The sequence below is a fragment of the Pipra filicauda genome, unplaced genomic scaffold (genome assembly GCF_003945595.2).
Source record: "Pipra filicauda isolate LSUMZ 115617 unplaced genomic scaffold, ASM394559v2 scaffold62_size3274119_pilon, whole genome shotgun sequence".
Classification (NCBI taxonomy): Eukaryota; Metazoa; Chordata; class Aves; order Passeriformes; family Pipridae; genus Pipra; species Pipra filicauda.
In genome coordinates, this window is record NW_024104787.1 from 779,338 (window position 1) to 804,113 (window position 24,776).

The window sequence follows — 24,776 nt, forward strand, 5'->3', positions numbered from 1 at the left end:
AGTTGCTGCTACACCACCTGCTCTTGGACAGCCCAGTTATCCAGAGTATGTGGAGGCAAGCAAACACCCTGGGTAAACAGATATCACTGTGTGTGTCCTGAAGGAATTATTTTCTCATATTACTTCAAATATCACTGTGTATCTTTCGTAGCTTAATAGCTGGAGTTACTAGGAATGGGGAAAAGTTCAGTGGTGGCTGTTATTTGGTGCAGTGTTTTACAGTAAGGGTCATCTAGCATGAGTGTGGCAGAGAGGAACAAAGTGTGTTACTGGGTGAGACTTTCCCCTCTGCAGCTGCAGTGCCTTTGGTCTGCAAGGGAGAGGGGGAGTGCTCTGGCGTGTGCTTCCCTTCAGCTCTCATCACACTGAGCCACGAGCCTCTGCAGCCAAGGCCCTCTCTGATCTCCTGCTGGCAAACTGCTGCCTGAGGTGGAAGTGACTGGGAGCGTTCGCTCCCGCCGAGGCTGGTGACAGCTGCACGGTGCAGATGTGCACTCTATGGCTTAGTCGGCACTTTCAGAACCACTTTCCCGCTTCCAGCCACACAGGTGCTGCCTCCAGAGGAGTCAGCTACACACAAGTCTTATCTTGCACAGTAACTGAAGACTGAGGACACCTGAAAATGGGTTTAAGCTCCTGAACCAGCTGACAGCTTGCACACAAAGGATCTTCATCTCACTGACCCTGTGACAGCACACTGCTGAACGGAACTGAGGCAAGACACTGTTCTCACTTTCTGAAGCCCAGAAGTGAGCGTGGGGCTGGCAGGCCAGGCACAAAGTGTAGTTGCTAGGTTAGACCTCCCCCACGCTGAGGAACCTGCCAAAGCAAAGCAGCAGCAAGTCAAGGGGAAGAATACTGCCTCAGAGGACTGCAGTAGGAAACCTCCAAGCTCCAAAGGGTAACTATTTCATAGTGGGATGAAAAAGGAAATGATTCTTGACTCCCTCCTCTGAAGTACTTAAATGATTGTGTAATTCCAGGACGATTTTTAGGAGACTTGTTAACACACATGAATAAACTTTGTGATGTGAAATAATTTGACACAGAGTGAATTAAAAGTTTACTTTAATTTTGAACCATTTTATAACTGCATTTTTCTCATGAAGCATCTGTATCACAGCAGGCTACAATAACTTTGGGATAAAAGGCAACTGGTAAACTGTCCAATACAAGGTTCCAAATAAACAGTTCTTACTGGCCCCTACCCAGACATATCCCAGATAAAGTTTTTGATCAAAAACATGAAATAGATCCACCTGCTTATTTTAAGCATATTAAAAAGGAAACTAATTGGACCATTTCTATTTGTCTAGTTTTTTTATACAAAAAGGCTACACAATGTTACACTTTATTCAGAATACAGTTAGAGCGATTATGAATTAGTGTTCTACACCTTTACTCAATCCTTAAAAATTAGAAACTGCTGTAGCATATTCACTATAACTTAATACTACGAGAGACTTTAAAAAAAACTAACAACAATTACTGCAAAAGGAAAGGCTACTTCCAAAGCAAGCAAGGTCAGTACCATTACAGAGATTTAAAAAAAATAATAAATTTTTAACAAGCAAGGCTAGGGTTTGATAAATTCCATCTTGCAACTCATTCTTGTGCATTCTTCGTTTCTTGAATCACTCCCAAAATCCATTTGTATTATTACTCCTCGACCAAAAAGGACCAGAACAAAAAGTTTACTTCAATTGTTCCCATAGGAAACTCAGCTTGGTTAGTGTGTCAGGCACTTTCTGAGATACTAGCCCACCCCTCGAGCCCTCTCAGCAACTCTACAGGCCAATCAATGCAAGTTCACTCAGATGATACAGCTGCAAAGAGAAAAAAGACAGGTGTCAGTGTTCCTGAGTAGTAAAGGGCTGTTCTAACACGTGAAGACTGCATGAAGCCAGTGCACAAGACATTACAGTTAATTACTTCCACACTTCACGGCAGAAGTCAGTTTGGAGTGTGCTGATCGAGTGTTTCCAGAGCATTTATTCATTATTCTGGCACACTGGGACCCAATCGAGCCAATCCCTCCCTGCCAACCAAAGTCCTCAGTCCAGTCAGCTGTTTTTCTCTTTTTGTTTTGTTTTTAAATTCAAGGTTGGAGCTTCTTACCTAAAGGATGATTTACAGGTCAGTATCGAACCAGGCCAACTGATTACTGTCACCTGGAGGCAGCCCATCCATAAGGTCCTGGGCATGGCCAAGATCTGGCAGACCATCAACTGGGTAGTCAGCACCAGGGTGGTGGCCACCCATTTCATGTTCCATCATAGGGTCCATACCCAAGGCATCCTGACCGTATCCGCCAGAGTGGAAAGAACGGTAGCTAGGATCTAAGAAAGTTAAAGGTGGCAGAGGGAAAAAAAGCATAATGTTAACAGATGTTAGATGCATCAGAAGCTGCAAGTATCAGTGTGTGAGGAGATCGTGTAGCCATCTAATTGTTTTCTAGTTCAGCCAAGTTCAACACAATCTGTTGCCTGCTCTTAATGGCTATTCCATTGTTTGAAACAGCCTTCCAGTATGATTCTGCAGACAAAGCACACTGCAGTCAGAAGCACGAGCAGATTCCAGCCAAGCCATTAGTCTGCACAATCGACAGTACTAAAATTCAACAATACTGCAGCAAAACCAGGCTCCAAGACTAGACTTGCTTCTAAAAGACTAGTCAAAAATAGCTCAGAATCCTTAGGGATAGGCTTGCGTTCAAGTCTATAGACACTTACAGACTAATGCATTCAATAACAGCTTTGTTGTTTTAAAGAAAAACTGCACTATTGGAATTGTCAAGTCCATTTGTAAAGAATGTAAAAGATTTCTGTAAACAACAGCTCAGTGGGAGCTGTTCCCACAGGACTCAGACAAGAGACACCAGTTTTGCATGTTCATACAGCTCCCATTTCAGTGCTGCCAGTGGTGTTGCAGGAACTGGTTATTTGAAATGGCAGTTCCCCATCTGCCTGTCAGTTTGCAATACCGTGCTGAAGAGTAAATTCACTCTTCACTCATTTGCAGTTCTCCTTTAAAATCTATGACTTGACTTCATCCAACTTAAGTTTAGTCAAGGGGAACAGCAGAGACCTACCATCTGGGCGGTATCCAAGAGGTTCTCCCTGGGCACCAATATCGAGTCCAAGATCTGCTGTCTACATGTACACAAAAAAATGACAAAACAGTTTTAGCATCAGGTCTTTCAGTCAGCACTAGTAATTCTGAGTTTAAAAAGCTGTGAAACTCATCCCAAGATCCCTTTGAGCAACTCTTCTGCAGTGAGCACTGCAGCACTGCTGCGAACATGAAATGCCTTTTTAGCTAAACATCTGCATCTAATATAGGTATAATAGGCAACATGAAATAGCCAGATTTAGGTACAAGAATCCACAGATCACTGGAAGGAGGGTTCTCTTTGGGAAGGAAAGAGATGGGGCAGGTCTGGGAACACTCCTCAGGTACATCTGCCCAACTCCTGCAAGTCAGCTGTTTGGATATTCCCAAGTCAGCAAGAGAGCTTTTAAGAGTTCTGAAGGAACCTTTCCCATTTGTTCAATTACAGAAGTAATTGTCTGCCTGTCTGCAGAGAAACTGCTTAACTCCAGTCTCAAAGAGATATTCCATTTTAGCTCCTCCCCCCCCAATTCCTGTGATAGATACAGACTTTAGGAAAACAGAGACATAAGCACTGAAACAATACAAAGGGTTACTATCCCTTATGTAGTAGATACATACAAGATAAGACAAGCTAGGCTTCTGAATCTAAAGAATCTGCAGGAAGACAAAGAACTAATGAAGCCTTCCCTTCTACCCCTTGCACACAGTTTGTTTTCAGTCTCAATTTAGTTCCTTTAAGAACGAGGAAAGGCTATGTGTGATAATCAGCCTGCAAACATAGTCAAGTCTGAAAACTCAGTTCTAAGAGCATAAGTTGCATCCCCCCTTCAAGATTACTAATCCTACATTGTTGGTTTGATAGAAGCCTCACGTGTTATGTTTTATATTATGCTTCCCTCATATCACTCATGTTTCTCTTTTTGCATCCAGAGTTCATTAGACTTTGACAAGCAGCACAGAAAAGTACAAAGTTCTTGTATACAGCTTTGCACACTAGCACACTTTAGCACCAGCAGAGAATGGACGCTTCCTATCTGCAAGTGAAGAAGCAGCTTGAAGGCTGCTTACCACAGGTTCACTGACCCTGAACACGTAGAGAGTCAAGAAGGTACAGTCACACAGCTGTGTATAAAGGCGGGCCTATATCACTGAGGGCATCTATACTTCACTATTGGAAGAAGAGAGGACATAGAACTAAGGTGTCCCCAAGGAACCATTAGCACAGAAGACATGACTCACCTCGTTCCAAGCCATTGGCTCAGTCCGGAACAGAGAGCTTGTCAATTCAACCGAAAGTCGCTTCTTATAGTCCTGTGGTTTGTCCTCAGACATTCTGAACAGCACTGCAGCTGCATATGTTGCTGTCAAAAGGACAAGCGATTTTAGCAGAGGTCAAGACTTCTAGCAACTTTTCTAACGCATGTATGAAACCTGTCTTTTAAGTTCACTTACCAACACCCTCATTCCTAGAATGAAGCAGTTCTGTTAAAGGGGCAGTTGCACCTTCAGCTTCAATTGCTTCAGCTGCTTCCTTGTCTTGAGCCAGTTCACAAAGTACACCAGCAGCTACTCTCTGGATATTCTCGATGGGAGAGTACAACAACTGCAACCAAAACACACGGGGTTCTTTAGCTCTTCTACTTGAAACGAGCTCTTCAGCACACTCTGACTTAGCAGTTCTATCCAGGACACATAAGAGCCATTTTACTTCTTTTCCTAATACATGCTATAGCATTATCTTGAGCTCCTACTTACCTGCACAAATAGTGGAATGGTATTTAGACCCCTGATTACGATTCGATTATGAACGTCACGTGCAAGAATATGCAGGGCTCCAGTGCAGCCCTCGACAATTTCCTCCATACGCACACCCTCCTAGTTAGGGAAAGAAAAGGCATTTTTTGAAGTTGAGATACTACATGATCTCAAATGACTGGCAAAAAGCCAATCAGCCTGTTTCAACAAATCAACCAAACTTGTCCCCTGGACATACGCCTTTCCCTAACAGGGCTCATACCCACCATCTACTGCTGGTTTTCAAACCTAACATTTCTGCTATGAGTAGATCCAACCAAATTCAGTAAGTGAAGCATCTTAGTGGAACACCTCAGTGTTTTTTATGATGAACTTCATGTCTAATAACACCATCTCTTTTTCTTCAACCTGGATTAGCTTGGCACATACTAAGCTGGAAACAGTGCTTATCAGTAACAAAGAGGTCCCTTCCTGTCTCTGCACGAATTAACTACGCTCCTGTACTAGTAGATGCTGCTTTCATTTGCCCACACTAAGACAATTTCTCCTTTGCTAATGTGTTTAATGGGATAAAAACAATCAAATTGAGACTGATCTTGCCACACTGACCTGGCACCCAAACAGGTAACAAGTATGGATCCTGCACAACTTCTCAGTACTTCTACAGCTCTAAGCACCCTTGACAATATGCAATAAGCTGTGACAGCATTCTTAAACCCATTCTTCTGAGAAGGATGAAGCAGTTCTGGCTTACTGGTAGAGAACTACTTGCCTTGCCAGAGTAGGCAGTACTCTGTGATCTATAGCATTCAGAATTAAATGTTCAAGAGGTTCTTAGTAAAATAAGAACCATGCTTTTGGCATTCTTGTTTATTTAAGAAAAATTTCAGGTCTGCCAAGAGAGAATTATCAGCACACAGAGAACAACGTGAATTAGAGCAAATAAGACAACAGTTCTTTAGACCAAGCAATACAGGGCTGAGGGGCACTGACAAATGAGGAGTTTCAGAGACAATCTTTAGAGATGTAACATCAGTGGTGGCCGCTTACCACGAACTGCTGTTGTGTCCCACCCATGGAAGTGCGTCGCTGGGTGTCTTGATGTGCTCTAACCAGCAACTGCACTAGCCTTGGAATAGCACCTTGTTCACGCAGCGGGGCGTGGTTTGCAGGACAGAGAGCCAGGTTGCGGATCAGGCCAACAGTAGCCTGTGGGTAAGAAAAGGGGTGGGGAATAAAAGAGCACAATGGGTATGTGTTTGCTCTCAGTGATTCTTTTAATCAGCTGATTTCAGATGCTTAAATCTCTAAGAGACAACACTAATTTGCTCAAGTGAAGCAACTTTCCCATCAGACAAATTGCATTCCCCAACACTTTGGAAACACAGTATTTTTCACATTTAAAGTAACATTTTAAAAAGTAACAGTTTTCAGTGCTGACAGCTGGTAACCATTATTTACCTTGATCAAAGGCCAGTGTGAGGGTGGGTGCAACAGTTTAACCACCACTGGGAGCCCGTAGTGGAGACGTACTGCATTCTGAGCCATCTCTGCTTCTTGGTGTCTGCTAGTGAGGTGACGGAGCGCACAAATAGCAGGTTCTGTGATGTCTTCTCTGTCCCCAGCCCGAAGAACCGTGCGCACAAGAGCCTCAATGCCTCCAACCTGGCACACCATCATCTTGTTCTTGTAATTGTTGCAGGTAAGGTTAGAAAGGATGCCAGCGGCACAAGTCACAACATTAATATCATCTGACCCTAAAAGCTGAACAAGAGTTCCCAGAAGGCCTTCCATGCCTTCCTACAAAAAAGAGAGAAGAAAAAGTTAAGTCTTTCTTCTTTTCCACTATGTTGACTTTTGCTCTTGATCCCTCAGAAGAGCCATTTACCTGCTTTGTTGCAGCATCTGACAGATTTCTCAGAGTCCAGAGACAGTTCTGGACAAGACGCTGACTTGGATCTGTGAGGTGGAGTCCCAAAGCTTGCATCCCACCTAGAAGATGGTACAGATTTGACAGCATTACTCAGATTTGACACCATACTCTGATGCTCATCTTGTGAGCAGTCCGGTCTTCTTCTTCCTTAGAGTGTGAGCGCGTATCTCACAAGCTTTTTTGGATCCTTCTCGTCATTAGTATTGTAATATGGCTAGGCCCTTTATCAGATAGGAAAAAAACAAACCCCCAAGTCCTCTTTGTGATACTGGGCTTTTTAAATGTGTGCATGTTCCAAGGGGACCATTCTGACAACACTCAGCCACTAAAGCCACCCAGCTAACAAAACAGTAGAATTACTTAAAACAGCCACCCTTTTTTACTTCTGTACACTAAAGGCCTCCAAAACTAGTTATGGACTTAAAGACCAATTCAAGTTCATTTTTTGATGCTGGCAGCTTCTGTTCTTGGTGGAATTAACTGACCTTGAAGCATTGTATAGATTTTTAAGCGCCCATGGGTACAAGGTACTTACCAGCCTCAACAATAGCTGGTTTGTTGCTGGAGCAGACTGACAACACCTTCAGCACCCTACTTGTGGTCCACAATAGTTTCTCATAAGTATAGGTCCTCATTATGTTTACTAAAGCCTGGGGTCCACCACTTGCCAGAATAATCAGCTGAAAGACAACAAAAATAACCTTTATCTGTCACTTCCTACGCATATCAGCAGGTAGCAAATGTTGCTGGCTTACACCCCTCATAGTTTACAGATCCCTACCCTAGAAAGCCATTCCCATCTTCTGACATGGCCTGTAAGTTTTACAGTCTCACTATAAGCACAACGACATTTCTGCAAGATAATTCCTGCATCCCACACCTCTTGTAAGGTCAGGACTGACTGGCAAAAACCCCAAATGTGGCTGAAGGTTCAGAATAAGGTCAGTACACAAGAAGTGTCAGGTCATTCATCACAAGTTTGTTCATTTTAAACTACTCCAACGGCAGAGGCGCCTACCTTGCTCTCTTGATTGCCATAAGCTAAGATCTGAAGGCAGTCTGTTGTGATGGCCAAGAATTTGACATTTGTCTTGTTGAGCAAGGCCACCATTTTCTGCAGCCCACCAGCCAGACGGACAGCCATTTTGGCTCCTTCCTGATGTAACAGGAGATTGTGAAGAGTTGTAATGGCATAGAACAGCACAGAGTCCACTGGGGACCTAAAGAAGGGAAAAACCTTATGAGCACCTGCTCCTACCAGACCCAACTGAAAAGCACAAGAACTGTCTTAGTAGTCACATACCCAAGCATCTTAACCAAAGCAGGGATGCCTCCTGATTTGAAGATGGCCAGCAAGCCTTCACGGTGATGTGAGAGATTATGTAGTGTACCTGCAGTACAACGGGCTGTTTCCACATCGTTTGTATTCTGCATGGTACGTACAATGGCAGACACCATTTGAGGGGATCTCATAATAGCATGGCGAGACGCTTCCTTTTTGGATAACTGATGAACCATAACTGCAGCCTTGTTCACCACCACCTAACAGAAATATATGAAGAAAGTTTTTAGTTTTAACGTCATTGAAGCCGCCCCACAAGCAAGCTGCACTGAGCCAAAGAAAATGCTTACCTGGTCCTCATCATTCAACAGTTTGGTCAGTTCTGGGATTGCACGAGTTGCAAGTTCAGCATCATCTTGGTAGTTTATCAAATTAACAACAGCATGTTTTAACATCTGGGATGGCTCAGCCAGGCGTTGCACATTAGTTGGATGAGCTGCATCAAACTGCGTGGATGGGATTTGCATTCCTTCATCCAGCGTTTCGGGGAACATAGCTGCACGCACTCTCTGAGCTCTAGTCATTGCATACTGGCCATCAATATCTGAAAAACAAGGTAAGTCATTACCTCAAACAAGGAATAAAAAGCTCATCTTCTAGACTGGTAATAACTGAGTGTTTGGGTTTCTGTATCGTTGAACTGCACGTCTAAGCAAACCAGTGTAATAGAAAAGGTCTTACCAGCAACTTGCTCCTGGGTAAATGACTGAGAGAATCCCTGCTCCCACTCATACAGCACTTGTGTTGTGTCCACATCTTCCTCTTCAGGATTTCCCTTGCCACTCAAGGAGGGAGCAGTTGTTGTGGCACCGGAATGGATACCAGAGTCCAGATATGATTGTTGTTGCCAATGACTGACTGCTGCTTTTCTGTCTGGCTCCATTGCCATATCCAGCTCCATCAAGTCAGCTGTAAGAAATCATTGTTGAACAATTAAGTTTAGTTTAATTACTCCAGCATGTATTAATCCTACAAGAGATGACACAGATTTTAAATTAAAATAAGCTGCTATAAACTACTACCACAACCCAGCACAGCAAGTGAGACAGCAATTTGAAACTGAGGCTTTACTTCGAGCCAGTGCAGACACCTAAACCTGACAAACAGGCAGAACAATCGCTGCTGTTGTGACTGTCCTGATCTACTGCTTAAAGGTTCCTTTTTCCACATACTATGATTATGTACTTGACTGTACTTAAGGGACCCAAAATGCTTACGACAACAAACTTGTCTGCAGGTTTGATTTCCAGGGTAAGGTATTAATTACTGCAGTAGAGCAGACGTTATTCAATCCAAGTGACTTTGAAAAGTTAAATGAGAGGAATAAGGAGCGTGCTATATTCTAGTAACAGAAATTGTAATGCATTCCATACCTTGAGTTGCCATCTTCTTTGTTATGCTCCTAGAACTCTCTCCTGCTCCCTTTCAGAGATCCTAAAAAAGAGCAAAGTTAGAACTCATTAAACATTAATCAGAGCTAGTAAGACAGGATTTCACATCAGAACACTAGAATTGCAAACTAAGACTTCCCACATCTTGCCATTTCATTACTGCAGTGAGTATACTCAAATGCTAATTAGTAAACCCCCATGGACAGACACGCTAAAGAACATGATGTATCACCCAGACCTTTTCTGTCAGAATATATGTAAGATATATTCTCCTCTTAAAGCTGCAAGAGAAAGAGTTGAAGACTGACCATGACAGAGCTATTTTTTTAATCCTCTATCCTTGTGTAAGATGAAGTCCAGACATTAAATTCCACAGCTTGGACATGCCACAAAGACAAGGGCTAAATGTCAGACTTCCTCATTTCCCTCAAAGACAAACTACTCTTAAGATACTAGAAAAACTGTTTGATACAGGGTTACAACATGAATTTTCAGGGAGAAAGCTGAAACGACCATTTAAAGCAAGCTGCTATTATTGCAGTGGCACAAGGACTACCTTAATAGTTAAATTATAACTATTTAGGCACCTCCTCCTTTACCCCTTTTCTGTACCACAAGAAGAAAGGTTTCTTCCTGCACAAAACTCTTCCTTGAAGTCAAAACTGAAAATTGAACCAGCCTCATTAAAAAAACAACAAAAAAAAATGCTGTCCTTTAGTCACACACACATTAAGTCACCAAACTCACTTTTATTTTTTGCACGGAAAGCCAAGATAACTGGGAGCAGGAGGCTGAAATATGATCAAATGCCCTATCCAAATTTTCAGCATGCACCTCCATTTGATATCACCAAGTAGCATGGAAGTATCTGTACCATAAACCTGCAGTTGTCTCAGCTGTCTCTTCACTAACCCAGAAAGAGAAATACAAGGCTACAGCGCCACAACTTTTATTTCATTTGCCCTTCCCGCCCCAACACTGTTTTCGGCACAGACACAGAGCTGGTGACAGCCTATCCTGGGAGCCAGCCAAGCAGAAACATTTGCAGTAGTAAGTAGTGCAGTGAGCAAAACCATCTCTTGCAGCAATCAGCTTTCAGTGTGCCAGTTAGGTGTTAGAGCTGTGCTGATCAAACATTCCTGGACAATGAAGTAAAGGCAAGTCACTAATCTCTTTAAAGGACAGGTCTGCAGTAGTGTTTGTCAGGAGAACAAAGTCCATTTGACGCTCTATTCGTGTAAAGACAGGTTTCCCAGTTTAAGTTTCCTTCAGAAGTACAGGCCTACAGTTTTAAAGTCTCACTGAATAGGTGAGGCAACTTTGAGGCAAACTTGTATTTTCACTGTCTCTGAGCCAGTTGCAAGATACTCCAGCAGCTCCTGAGCAATCTTGTTACTTTGCTGTACAAATGCCAGTGCTGTTTGCCCTGACTCTGCATTCCCACAACTTTTGGCAGCAACTCTTCCCTGGCTCTTTTAAAATGGACAGTAGATCTGCATCTGCAGCAGATAAGCAGCATTAAGCTGATATAAGACATAACATAACATACAGTAAGTACTCTGTTAGGCAGTTGGAAACGCTTAGGTCCCTAAACCAGTCCTACTCCACAGCCTGGAAGAGACTAGCCAACTCAGAGGCTACTCCTCACAATCTGCGTGGAAGATGTTCTGACAATACAGCCATTTTTTTTCAGTCCCTCTAGCACATGCTGTTAAAAGTTTGGGAGAAACAGTGATAAGGGGAAGGAAAGACTTAGTCATGCTGTCAGTTCTATTAATTAAAAAATTCTAATGAGTAACTAAGGTGGAGGACGTGCCTCTACAAAAGCTTGATAGCTCTCTGCAGATCTAACATATTACTTGCTCAGCCCCACTAACACCTTCCAAACAGAAAGAAGCGGAATAGCGCCAACAGTAAAATTTCTATCTTTGCTCCCATTCCTCACAGTCAGATGTGACATTTCCAACAGAAAACTGCACAAGATCTAGCTGCTATACAGAATTCAAAGTACGCTTAGCACAAAAAAAGATCTATTTTTATTGTAACCTTTCCAGTCTCCTCCCATCAGGACCATGCCAAAAAAATTAATACCAAACTAGTTTTGAAGTTGACTGGTTCATCTACCAGCATGTTAAGAGCGGCGACTACGCTTAGAGAAACTTAGTACCACCTGGGATTCAAATATGCAATATGGGCCTTGGGAACGACATTTATCATTTCCTTCCGCTGTTGAATTCTGCACAAATGAAGGCGAGTGGCTTACAGCAACTGCACTCTGAAATGGCTTTTTCAATTTCAGCAGCCTGAAGAGCTCAGAAGAACAGCTGTGCCACTAGGTAAAATCCAACAGGCCATACTAGCCACTGAACTGCAGCACTACTCCAAAATAAAGCTGAAGAACATCTAAAAAACAGCAATGAAGAACAATGATTAAGCGCTTAGAACTGCATTACCAGTCAGACATTCAGTCTTTGGAATACTGACCCTAGATCAGCCTGCTACCTGCACCATGAAGTTCTAACATCCTAATCTGCATTCCGTACACCTGTAACCCCTCAGCAATTCCCAGTAGCTTGTTTTTAATTATTTAGATAGGAAATTGGGTTTAACCCTAGAAGTTCAAAATAACTGCCCACCAAAGGTATGCCAGAGTAAATTTTCTGTAACTGAACATTCTCCCATCTTTCCCTTCACGTTGTCTTCTAATTTTACAAGTGGATAAACTGAGTCCAGGCAAGCTGCTGACTTTGTCTTCCTGTATGTCACTGCCAAGGTTAACCACTACACTTACAAAGGGAGCAACACCACCAGGCTGGGTACAAACATTCGTGCTGTTCATTTTCCTGACACACTGGATCAGTACATGTGAGTGAGGTGGTAGGGGACTGGAAACACGAACAAACAAACAAAAAAGACTCCAATGATAATTAAGCTTTTATTCTTCAACCATGAAAAATATATCAGGTCCTTTACCCCTACTCAAATTAATTGAAGGACACACAATTAGTGACATTAGTGTCAAGGTCAGTTACTACAGAACACAATTTCTTAGTTTTCAAAAGGAATGGAAGAAGTATTAGATATTTTTTCTGATTAGGTATTTCTTACTATGTATTAATTTCTGATTTTGGAGAATAGTTAGGGCACATGCCAAGGAAATCAACAAACCTACAGCAGTTCTCAAATCTAAACAATTCTTCCCATTAAGATTGATTTAAACTACACCTGACTGATCTGATAAGCACTTCCCCCCACACAGACCCTGTCACTATAAAGCAAGTCAGTTTGCAAGTCTTCCATGGATCTTTTTACTCAAGAGCAGCATATCACTGAATCTTGTGTGAGAAATCCAGACTGATATATCCAATCACCATGATTTACTGAAAGGGAACACGTCTACTGACCATGTTTTTATACATCTCATCTAGGACAGGCAAAGCAACTGTACCTCTAAACTAATCACCAGTTCTGAATGACACATTTCTTACAAAGGACAAGCAGTTCCTAATCATCTTCCAAGTGAAGTTCACATATTGGAAAATAGGTTTTCTTCAAGTGCTCTGAAGTTATTGCAACCATTCCAGAGGTGTTACTGGAAGGATTCTCTGGGTCTGATTTTATAACTGGTCTTCGTTTCAGGCAGATGCCTGACGGTGATGTTACCTGTGTATCTGCTTTGCAAAAGTCTGTAGCCAAAACACACAGGCAACACCAGTTCACAACTAATAACACCATAGAAATGAGTGCTGTAGTTATCTGAACAGAAGACCCAAGTCCTTATATTTCCCTCTTAATGCAGCGGAAGTTTCCTATTAACCTTAGTTTTCAAGTGGAACATTTGGGAAATACACCCAATTAAGGATTTTTTTAAAAAGTCTTTTTAATCTTATCCTGAAGTTGTTAGCCTGTTTTAGAAAACAGGGGGATGGAGAATCATCCAAGTAAGACAATATGACAGCGGAAATATCAGCTTTCATGGTACAGAAGCACTTTTAGGCATGAGTGGTGGACCTGTCTCCGGAAGTAATTCTTGGTCTAACTCATCCCACTGTACAAACATCTTGCAACAAATAAACCTGCTTCTACCCCTTGTAGGTCTTATGAAGACACAATCTAATCTGTTGTAAACTTATTATTCCTTATCCAAATGGGGATAAAGTTCTCCTTTCCCCTATCCAAGATAGTAAAAAGAAAACTTTGAGGATTTGTATCTGGTTTCTATTGAGCCCTGGGTTAAAGCATATTTTTGGAGGCCCTTCATGTATCAGAAGCTTCTGTAAGACTGATAAGAAGTCCTGGAAGTACAGCTTTGGTGCTGTGTGTTTTCAAGAATTTTAGAAGCTCACTGGAGGAATTACAGCCTGTGTTTACATTTATTTTCTACACAATGAACAGAAGATACTTTATTTGAAAATAGGAACAGATAACATGCTTGAGTTTCACTCTGAACACTTGCATTTAAAAAAAAAATATATTTTTCTTGTACAAAGGTATCACACAGGATTGAGTACAAGTTTTCCTTAATTACATTTCCATATCAAGGATAAACAATACTGAAGACCACTCATATTCTGTCTCAAGTATTAGCATTTACAGTCCTCAGCCACCTTGTCCACTCCAAAATGAACACCTATATGCAGCATGTGCAGATTATTTTGCAATTAGCCATATGCAATTGATGGTTAATTGATTATTGCGAAATTAGTTCCCCACCAATGATAACTTCTGCACATCGGTGCTTTAAGGACCTGGATGGACGAAAGTTACTATGAAACTCATTGAAAACTGGTTCCCAAATGATGTTTTAGGGCTATAAACTATTGTATTAAACAAAGCCATGTACTACTTGGATATTTGTAGATAGCAAAGTTAGGATTTACCCTATTATCTATACCAGAAATCAGAATATAAAATTTCATGTATTTCATAGTAATGTCAGCCTTCCTTCTGCTTTCAGCAGGTTGATATTTAATATTGGGTAATATTTAATATATTCAGATGGTTTATGACAAGGTATTTTAAGTAAACAGAAATAACTTACACACTATGTAACATCAAAAGGAAACAAGTCACATCATGCAGCCTTTTTCCTCTAAAACAAAAAACCCCACCATGGGCCTTCAGAGCTTTAAAACTTTCCTGCCTTCTTTTGGGTTACATGGTAGAAACACTGATCTGTAGCCTTCACTTCCATCTCAAAAGGAATGCCATGGCAAGAGATAAAGTAGTATTACTATATTCAAGTGTTGTGCCAAGATGTAGCAACTTCAACTATTTCAGCAGTTCCATTGAAAACTAAGAGCTACCAATAATCTTGACCTGAATGGCACACCACATGCCCACACTGAAATCAGTCTTACTGATCCTGGACTGCAACAGAACACACTCATTTATAAATTTTAAACTCTGGTCATTTCCTCAAGCAATATTTGCTTAGTTAGCATCATTCCCTCCAACTAATAAGCTACTCTTAGTGTTCTTCTTCACTCCAGTGATAAACTCAGTATACTGTGTAATCCACCCAGTTCAAATTTATCCAAGCTAGGATATTTCAGAAAATGCATTCTACTGATGCCTGCAGAAAGTTAGAAGATGCCCTGCAAACAGCAATACATTCTGTTTTAGATTTAGCTAATCAGATCACAGTAAGTTTGACTCTGAACCCAGAATATACAACAGTGTTGAGCTGGTCTTTAAATTCTCTTATTAGTAACACTTGAAAGTCTAAGATCTGTTTCTCCTATCAAACATCAAGAAATTAAGAAATCTGAATGGTATATGCTTTACTGACCTCAAAGGTTAAAAGGTTCCAACATCCTAGCTTTAAATTTCCTTAATACATGCAGAGAGAGGCAACAAACTAGCCCACATAACCCACAGGTTTGAAGTGGAAGAGGGGTATTTGACAGTACGCACACAGATCTGCCAATGCTCACTGCAAGCTACCTCTGTTTCAGCCACTGTTCTTTGCTGCTTCGTTTCCACTTCATTTTTTTTTTTCCTTCAGGCATCCCAGTTTGCTATTACATCAACTGTTCTGGCTTTTCGGCCTTTGTCTTCTGCCTTGGAAATTATCTAAAAATTCCTTCCCGTAACAAAGGCAAAAAGAACATCCTACACTAGTCTTTTTTTAAGAGTTCATTTGATGCTACAGCACAAAATAAAGTGTTATGACTGTCTATTTTCAGTCATCTCAGCAATCTTAGACCAATTAAAAGCACAGAGTAGAGTTTCTATTCACATGCTCATTAGCCAAAACAAATAGCAAGTAAATACTTCTGTTCTTGCTAGACTTCTCCAAGTTGATTACAACTGCTTAATGGAACTGAAATGCAGGCATCTGGAAATCTTGACTAGACTTGAAACACTGAGTTAGTTGTAGTGAAGGAAAGATTCAGGCTACAAGTTCCAAAAATTCAAGCTTGTTTTTGAATCCATCCAGTCTTCAGCACATGTGGCAGAGGGAAAGGGGCCACAAGAACTTTACAACAAACCTCTGAGGTTCCATTCTATCACACTTCACCTTCACTAGAAGTGGAGAACTACAGAGTGTTCTGATACAACAGGACACTCATCTGCTTTACCTTCCCCTTCCTCCTGAAAGAGAAAGCAGGCTAGTAAAGAATCACACTTCCTAGCCAGCTTGCCAAAGGTTCAACCGTGACAACTCTTAAGTTTTAAGTGCAGTTGAGATTTTAACAGATTATACACATTTTCTTTTGCTCACCCAAAGTACAGAAAGCCACCCAGAACATACACAGTTTTAATCAATCACTGAAATGTAACTTTCCACCAACAGTTCAGGTAACAAAAGGTTGGAGATTTCCCTGCCAGATGGGAATCTTTCAGGTGCAGCATTGCCTGTCCCTGAAACACAGCACTCTGAGCAACTAACACAGCATTAGGCACTAACAGCTTGCGCAATTCATCACTGTCTTCACAGCTACTAAGTTTTAAGCACACTTTTAAAAACAGCCCATTAGAAATTTCAATGAAGCAACAGTTACCATTGGTCTGAGAGCCACTGCCAGCCGACAAATACGTGAAATAACTAATGCACAAAATGATGAGAACCTGAAAGAGAATTCAGAACAAGCACATAAGGGAAGTTACTGAAATAAAGTTCATCTGGGCACCATTCTGCACAATCATTCTAAGAGAAAAACTTTCAAACTGTAGAATCTGCCAGGACGCCTCCCCAGAAACAAAGCTGGCAATATCACAAAGGTTCGCTGATACCTTTGATACACAGTACTTCACTCTTTAGCACGGACATGTTAGAGCAACTTTAGTAGAGACCGACAGGACACGTAGATATGTCAAAAGGGACTTGGTAGCAGCTACCTACCACCATAATTTCTTACAACTAGCAGTGGTGACCCACAGATTATTTTTTTTTTTTGATAATGCCAGAGGCACGTGGCTGGGCATCCTATGCAATGTAAAGACAGCACCTTTTCACACAGTCCTACACCCTTGCTTAAAAGCACACTTACACTGCAGTAACTGAAATATCACAGCACTGGAGCGTGCCACTTCAGAAACTGAAGTGTTTGGATCCACAGCACAGTTATTTTGCCCTTTACCTAGAGAAGCAAGAGGTCTGTCAACACAATCCTTTATATTCAGAATCATGGGCAACTATACCAGCAGTTTCTAACAAGATCTGCAAACAAAACACTTTCTGCACCGGGTATTTATTTGTCCTCTATGGAAATTACTGGTTGTTTCTACATGCTCGAGTTGAGAAATTATCAGGTCATGTTCAAAAGTAATGATTTAAGAGAGTTTTTCATTGGCAAGTGTACTGCAACACTAGTGAAAACTTTCACTTTATTACTGGGCAAAATTGACTCCAAGTACCTAAGTATCCTTCTGACTATCCAAGAGAGGAGCTGATAAAAAAATCTTAGATGTTATGATGTGAAAAATGCTTCAACTACAAAATCAGGCATTATACATCCAGCTTGAGAACAAAAGTAATGAACTCGTCCACATAATGTACATATAATCTTTTGACAGCAACTGATATGACAGTTTCAAGTTTATGAACTTGCATTAAGTTCATACCAAGATTATCAACCCAATTACTCTCGTGTCTTAATTGTTCTGACCAACTAAGCACCGCAAACACAAGCAAAGTAACCTCAAAACAGTTATTAAGCCACTTCTGTTCAGCAGTGGATTTGAGATCTTTTGGTTGCTGGCACACATTTTCAGTTAGGGTTTCATGCAGCATTCACTAGGTTTGAGTATTTCCATGGCTGCACAAAACAGTTTTGTTATCACAGCTTAGACAGTTCCTACCTTTCATTTGCAGAGCACAGTTAGGTATCTACATTGTGTACTTCTGTCTGTCTTGGTTAGGGGTGAGCCAGTGTTTCTAAGGTTTAGTTTGCCAGCAGGGTTCACTTAATAAATCTGCACTGATTTACAGCTTTTGGTCCATGTGCCCATACTTATCACTAAGATGTCTGTAGTAGAGGTGGCAGTAACCAGGATCCACATTCATTTTTTAGTCTTACCTAGCCACATAAAAAAAGAAAAAAAACCGCCAACATGACCATTTAGAGGCAATCAACGATAATTTGGACAAATATTATGCCATATTTCATTTAACACTAATAAAGTTCCGTAACAAACCACTGTGAGCCCTTTAAGTGTCTACGCCCACATAGATTTGAGCGTCAAAAAGACACTTAATGGTTCTGCAGTGATTTACCATGATCATGCACATCATTAACAAGGTTGTTAGTTGCTTGACAGCCACCATGTTACAGAATTATTTCCCCCCCGTGTTTGAGAAGAACTTAAAACATCAACTTCCACTCTAACGCAGCAACGATTTAGCAAAACAACCTCCCTTCCAAACCAGGAAGTATCTATCCATAATCTAGTTCTTCTTAGGCTGCAACCATGTAGCCAGCCCTGAACATGGATGTTAAATATTAATCTCCCCGGTTTAAGAAACCAGAGTGATTAGTCATAATTGCACTGACACTAATGAAATACTTATGAATCTGAAAGTGGCTGTCTTTGCTTGTCTGTCAGAATAACTATGTATTTACAATAGACATACCAACACTCCAGAAAGTACTGTTTGAACAACAAACATGCTAATGAAGTCTGACACTAAAAGATGTTTCTTCAACTCGCTTTTAATTAAGGCAAACTGACAAGGCAGCTGCATTTATCAGCACCTTTAGGATGTTAAGATTTCTGGCCACTGGAGGGCACCTGAATTTTTGCCAGGACAATACAGAACTACTTGCTACAGTTGCTGCAGAGTTGGCAAACTTCTCCAATTTATACAAGTCTATTTAGCACAGTAAGTCAGCCTAGAAATGCTGGTTCCAGCAAATACACTTACAGTGCACACGGTGCGTTTGCCAACTCCAGCAAAATCCAGCTAGCTCATACTATTTTTTAAAAGCAGCAACGTAGAATACTTGATTAACTCTTTCAACCTTTAAGTGAACTAAAGTCACTCCTCAAACAAGGCTCCAGAGTTGATTTAGTGTTAAGCAACAGAACAGGCACTTCACTTCTGCAATACTAATCCAGCCAGTGTACATTGTTTCCTAAAGCAGCTTGGAACGTGAACAAAAAGTTTTTCTGTAAAGCAACATTTGCACCCCTACTTCCCAAGGCAACAGAAGTACAGGATGCATTTGCTTTCATATCAAACCAGAGTTAACAGATTCATGAGGGCAGGTAGAGCCACAGGTATGTTTTACCTGTTCACCTCATCAATTTGGTGTTCCACACAGACAGAAATGCCAGAAAAAGACTTCCATTAGTTCTCTCCCTTGCACTTGAAGTTATCTGTCAGTGCCAGAAAAACAAATAAACAAACAAAGGACCACAACAAAAACAAACCTCAACTTTTCTGGCACCTTTCTTCTTATGAGAGGCAACACAGGCTACACAATGCCAGCATATTCTAATGACATTAACCTCTTGAGCTACAGCCTGATCACAGACTACAGCAAGTTCTACCTTGGAATCAAGTGCCAGAAATGGATATTAAAAGTTAACCATTGCCAGGTTGCCTTATGTTGGCAAGTTGGTGCATAACCAATTCAGTTGGTGCATAAAAATCAAAGCACCCCAAAACAAGATTCCAATGCTTAACTAGAAAATCAGCAATGCTGCCCTGCTTATGTGACCAGGATAATAATTTTATCTGAAGAGACAAGAAGAGTCACACACCATATTTACTGTCAAGGAGTTTGCCATTTCTAGGCTCCCACTCAATCACCCAGCAAAGCACTGGGCTTGGAGCTTGCAAGCACATGTTGTGAGGACCTAAGAGCAAGTCACAACTGCCTGCACAGTTTCTCACAAGGTTTTATCAGGCTTCATCAAGTATGATGTGCAAGATAAGTAAGGTCAGTCCTGATTTTCCTGCCACGGTATGCAGGCTACCAGAGTCACAGAACAAGTTTTGCTGCAGGCAACTGCATGATCACCATAATCCCTGCATCACCAGCTTTAACTATGAATTAACGTAAGTGATTTTGATTACTGCTGTATTTGCAGTAATCAAATCAAAAGTCTGCCTACTAGACAATATTTTGCGGAAACGTCCTTATCCAGGAGTTTCAGACCACACATTGAGACTTCAGTTTCTGAGACAGAAGCTTACAATAGCCATGTTTCCTGTCCCATTCTTTCCACTTCCTTTTCTACCCCTCGAAATACTGCAAAATTGGTTTAGAAGGCCGCTAGTACTGACTCGTTGCCTTAACATCCCCAAAGCCTCAAGTTTAACTCTTCAGGACACAGTATTTCAGAATGCTGATTTAGATGTAAAGTCATGAAAGACAGACGTCTGTTTCACAAAGAAATCGTATGTCTGACGGGCAACCAGGTTTCATGGCCAAGGTTTGATAAGCCAGTTACTGACACACCACGTAGTCATAGCAAAACCCTGGTGTCCGTAGTAGACTATATACCATACAGAGAGCCCAGTCTATTTATAACTTAGGCAAGAAAAAGGAAGGTGGGGTTAATAAGGCTGTAGCACAACATTTGAAGAACTGACTTTTCTACACTTTATTTTGTATTAAATCCTTTTTTTAATAAGTTTGACATTATCCTTTCCAACATGCTTTTACTTGTTTCTCTCCTAGACCCTTTGAAATGATCAGCCATAGAGACCAACATGAACATTCCCACCCATATTAGTTTATACCTAAACAGAAAATATCTGCACTAACAGACAAGCAAATATGTTATTCCTCTAGAACAACCCCAGAACAATAAGACACACAGTATGATTTTGTACTGAATGGCTGAATTGCCTTAAACTCTTGCCTGAATACCTAAGTAGCCTCATTTGCAACCATACCAGCCATTAGACAATCCACACAGTAGCCACATACCTGCAGCTGTCAGCACCTTCTTATTAAAAGTGCAAGACGAACATTAGGTTCCCGGACTGCTACTGAAATTCACAAAATAAGTTTGCTCAATACACACCACTAAGTTTTGGCCCTTGTGCTTTTCTTAGAGCCTTGCAGTGGTACCTTTTTGTCATTCAGAAGCAAAATCCTAATTGGCAAGTTGCTCTCTGGTGTGCCTGAGCTTAGTATCAAGAAAATCCCGATACTCTTTCAGGTAGTTTTCTCGTCTTTGCCTTTACTATGGTCTCAGTACATAAAGATCCTGTTTTACTAAAACCCCTCCTTGATTTCCGTCCGTCGACCTCAGCATACCAGCCCAGCCTCTTTCCATTCACCACTCGCATACTTTGGGGGATGGGAGGACCACAGATGTCTGGAATATACAGTGTCAGAACAATGGCTGCACCATGAGAAAGAGATCAAGAAGTAGCTGATTACAAAGATCAACACTGCTATTCCTAAAGTCACAAGTTGCCCGTGGTACCTTCCAAGATTGTCCTTTCCTCTCAAAGGGAAGAATCTTCAGAGGAGGGTTTGTTTTTTCGGTTTTTTTTTGAAGAGAATCGAGAAGCAATAGCCCAAAGTCCTACGTCAAGTTTTAGCCAGGGAAGAATTCCAGGTTTTGCTAAATTTAAGAAAACTCGCTGTTCCAGGAGCTACTAATCATGCACAAAAGAGAGACGAACTAAGCTTTTTTCGTTGTTTTTTTGGGGGGGAAAACAAAACAAACCCAACAAACACATCTGGAGCCCACCATTCCTCGAGAAATCAGAAATAAGTGCCCTAGATAGTACTAGGAGTAACCGCAAGTTGATCCAAACACCTCAGGAGCGGGTTAATTCGGGAGGCTGGAGCCGCCATGGTCCCCCCAGCTGGGCACGGGAAGCAGCAGGCGCTTCCCCTCGCAGCGTGCGAGCCCCCACACCGCCCAGATCCCAGGATCCCAAGTCGCTCGCTACGAGACTTCGGTAACGTGGGTGTTAAAAAACTTAATTTGATTGCTCCCAGCTCCGGGGAAGCTTCATTTCAGTGACACCCAAAAGCAGCAGCATAACCTCTCCGGCAAATATGCAATGCCACTAAGAGCGAAACCCCCCAAGGCAGTAGATTAGTTATCTCCCGCTGACTGCAGTGACCGTGATTAATTATATTCGGTACAAATAAACCCGTACCCTGCTCTCTTCCCCCTCCTATCGCCAAAGGGGATCTGCAGCCCACCGGCGAGTTAGTACTCCCCTAAAAAAAAAAAAAAAATTAACAAGAGGGGACACCTTTAAAATAATAATAATAAAAAAAAAGGGGTCATTAAAGCACTCCGGGCTCTACTGCTAAGGCAGGAGAGAGCAGAGACCCGGGAGCAGCGACTCGCCTTCTCCCGCAGCCCCGAGGAGCCACCCCCTCGCCCCAGGACGAGCTTCCCAAGAGACACCTCGGGAGCTGCAGCTGCCGCTCCTGCAACCACGCAGCTGTCCGGACCTCCCGAAACCAAGAGCCCTTCCTGCCCCCCACCTCCTCTTTCCCACCCCCGCTCCCACTCAGGCAGCGTCCCCCGCTCCCTCCCCCCCACCCAGCCCCGTCCTTCCCTCCGGGCACACTCTGGACCCCCGCCCACGGCCGCGGGACCGAGGGTGGGGGCCCGGCCCAGGCTCGCCCCAAGTTCCCGCCGGAGAAAGCGGCACTACCGTTGGAGGAAGGGAGAGCGCAGGGTCCCCCGGGCTCCGGCGGCTGCTGCTGCCCGGACGATCCCGGTCCGGTCCGTCTTTCCTTCCTTGTCCCCCCGCCGCCACTACCTTCTTCTCCTCCTCCTCCTCCTCGCTCGGTCCCTCGGTCCCGGCGGTGCCCCGGCCGCTGCCTCCCGGGTGGCGGCCGTGCGGGGCGGCGGTGTTTGTGTTCCCCGAGCGCCGCCGCCGCTGCTCCCAGCACCGAACCGAGCGAGAGGCTTAAAATGGCGTCGCTCACAAGGAGGTTCTTATAGCGAGCGCCGGGCCCGGCTGTGTATCCTGCCGCCGCGGCCGGGCCCCGCGCGCGGCATTCCACAGGCTCCCGGCGCTCAGGGCGGGCAGAGGGAGGAGGAGAAATAGTGCCCGGCTCCCAGGGCGGAGGGAGACGTGGAGTGGGAAAGCGGCACTAACCGGTGGAAGGCCGGGATGGGCTGGGCTGGGCTGGGCTGGCCGGGGCGGGGGGAGCGCGGAGCTGACACCTTATGCTGGAGGTGGGGAAGAGAGATCCGAGTTCCCGGCTTGGGAGCGAAGTTGCTGCCCCGAGGGGTGTAGAGGCGGCGAGGGAGGGGAGGGGATGCAGCTGAGGGGATCGTTCCGGGGTCCCGCTTTGGGAAGGGAAGGGGGAGGGTGCGAAAGGCGACCGTGACTCTTTCTTCCCCCCCCTCGCACCACCCCTTCCCCCCGCGTTTAATTTGGCTTTTTGTTGCTTGGGAGTTTTAATATTTTTTTTCCTTTTTTTCTTTTTTTTTTGTTTCTTTTTTTTTTTTTTTTTTTTTTTTTTTTCCAAGCGCACGGCACCAACTGTACCGAAACTCCGTCCTCCCAAACGCCCCGTCGCCAAGTCCGGGAGACTCTTGGGCTGTTGTGGAAAATCGTCCCTGGCGCTGGGACGGGGCAGCCGCCGAGCCCGGCCCATGGCTCATTCCGGCCCATGGCTCATCCCAGAGCCCCGGGGAGCCCGGGAAGGTGGCGGCGGGCCCCACTCACGTCGGCGGAAACGCGCTCCCGCTCTGCCCTTGTAAATATTTGTCAGGAAGCAGTTGCCAAAGAAAGTATCTCGTTATGCAATTTTTTTTTTTTTTTTTTAATGGGAGAAGCGAGCTTCCACCACCTCCCCCCTCAACACCTCCTCCTCCTCCCCGCCCGCCTCTCGCCTCTTTGGCGAGTCGTAAAAAACAGGAAAATACGAATTGCACAAGGTTTTTTTCGCGGCTTGCAGAGCCTGTGAAGGCACGTCTGTGGCGGCCTCTGCTCGGCGTGCACGGGCTTGCACAGCGAAATGTTTTACAGACTTTTTGCGTGTACCGTCTTGCACTGGAAAAATCTGTGTTTAATATACCGGGTGGGGGGGGGGGAATTCACACCTCCCTCCACATGAAACAAGGACCGTATATACTAACGTGGCTATCGAAAACATCCGTTGCTAGTAAAAGATGGATATTATTCTCCTCCCTCTCCCCCCCCGCAGTATAAATTTGCTTTGGCACGAGCTGATGTTGGGGGTTGAATCTTTAGTTTGCTTCGTGCAGCTTCTCGCCCCGTCAGACTCCAGTTCCCGCCGCTCTTGCAGCGGGGAGATGTGCAGTTCACAGAGGGGCTACCTTCATACCTGTTTTTTTTCCACTGATAATCCTGTTTTAAACAGGCTCCGAGTTTCTACTTAGAAAGTTGCATTTAAAGATTTGTTTTTTCCCCGTTGATTTGTTCAGTCACATGTAGTGTTAGACTAAAGGAACCTCTTTCACAGGGCTACTTGATTTTCACATAAACTCTCTTGATCTTGGAGCTTTTTAAAACAGGGGGTTTCTCCTGAGCTGGGGGTTTTGTGGGGGAGTAATGTAAGACTTGCTGCACACAGAAGACACCCCAGCCCTCATAGGTGGAACTGGCATGGGTAGCAGGGGGCCACAATCCAGTGGGGCAAGTGTAGGGGAGGGGTCCCAAGAATGTGGTTTAGCTGTCGCTACTAATATGGCACTGGGAAGGCAATAGTGATAAAAAATCCTGTTTTCCTCCCCACTCCTCCTGCTGCTGTGTGGCACTTAGTAATCAAGCAGCCTCCCTCTGCAGTGGGTAACCTCTGGTCCCCACTAGTAAAAAATGAAACACCAT

At 43.2% G+C, this 24,776-nt stretch overlaps 1 protein-coding gene across 2 annotated transcripts; it reads right to left on the minus strand.

Moving 5' to 3' along the window:
• Positions 1-1,051: 1,051 nt before the first annotated feature.
• Positions 1,052-22,894, minus strand: CTNNB1 (catenin beta 1). 2 transcript variants are annotated; one of them, XM_027718954.2, is made up of 17 exons: positions 22,626-22,894; positions 22,116-22,179; positions 9,518-9,578; positions 8,826-9,053; positions 8,435-8,688; positions 8,106-8,344; positions 7,821-8,022; positions 7,338-7,482; positions 6,758-6,861; positions 6,331-6,669; positions 5,920-6,078; positions 4,870-4,989; positions 4,567-4,717; positions 4,354-4,475; positions 3,092-3,152; positions 2,119-2,339; positions 1,052-1,826 (listed from the first exon to the last, which is right to left on the minus strand). In XM_027718954.2, exons 3-16 carry the CDS (start codon positions 9,528-9,530, stop codon positions 2,131-2,133), a joined length of 2,346 nt encoding a protein of 781 aa, XP_027574755.1. In that variant the 5' UTR covers positions 9,531-9,578; positions 22,116-22,179; positions 22,626-22,894; the 3' UTR covers positions 1,052-1,826; positions 2,119-2,130. The 2 variants fall into 2 exon arrangements, with proteins under 2 accessions (XP_027574755.1, XP_027574754.1); XM_027718953.2 differs by lacking the exon at positions 22,116-22,179.
• Between the last annotated feature and the right edge of the window lie 1,882 nt (positions 22,895-24,776).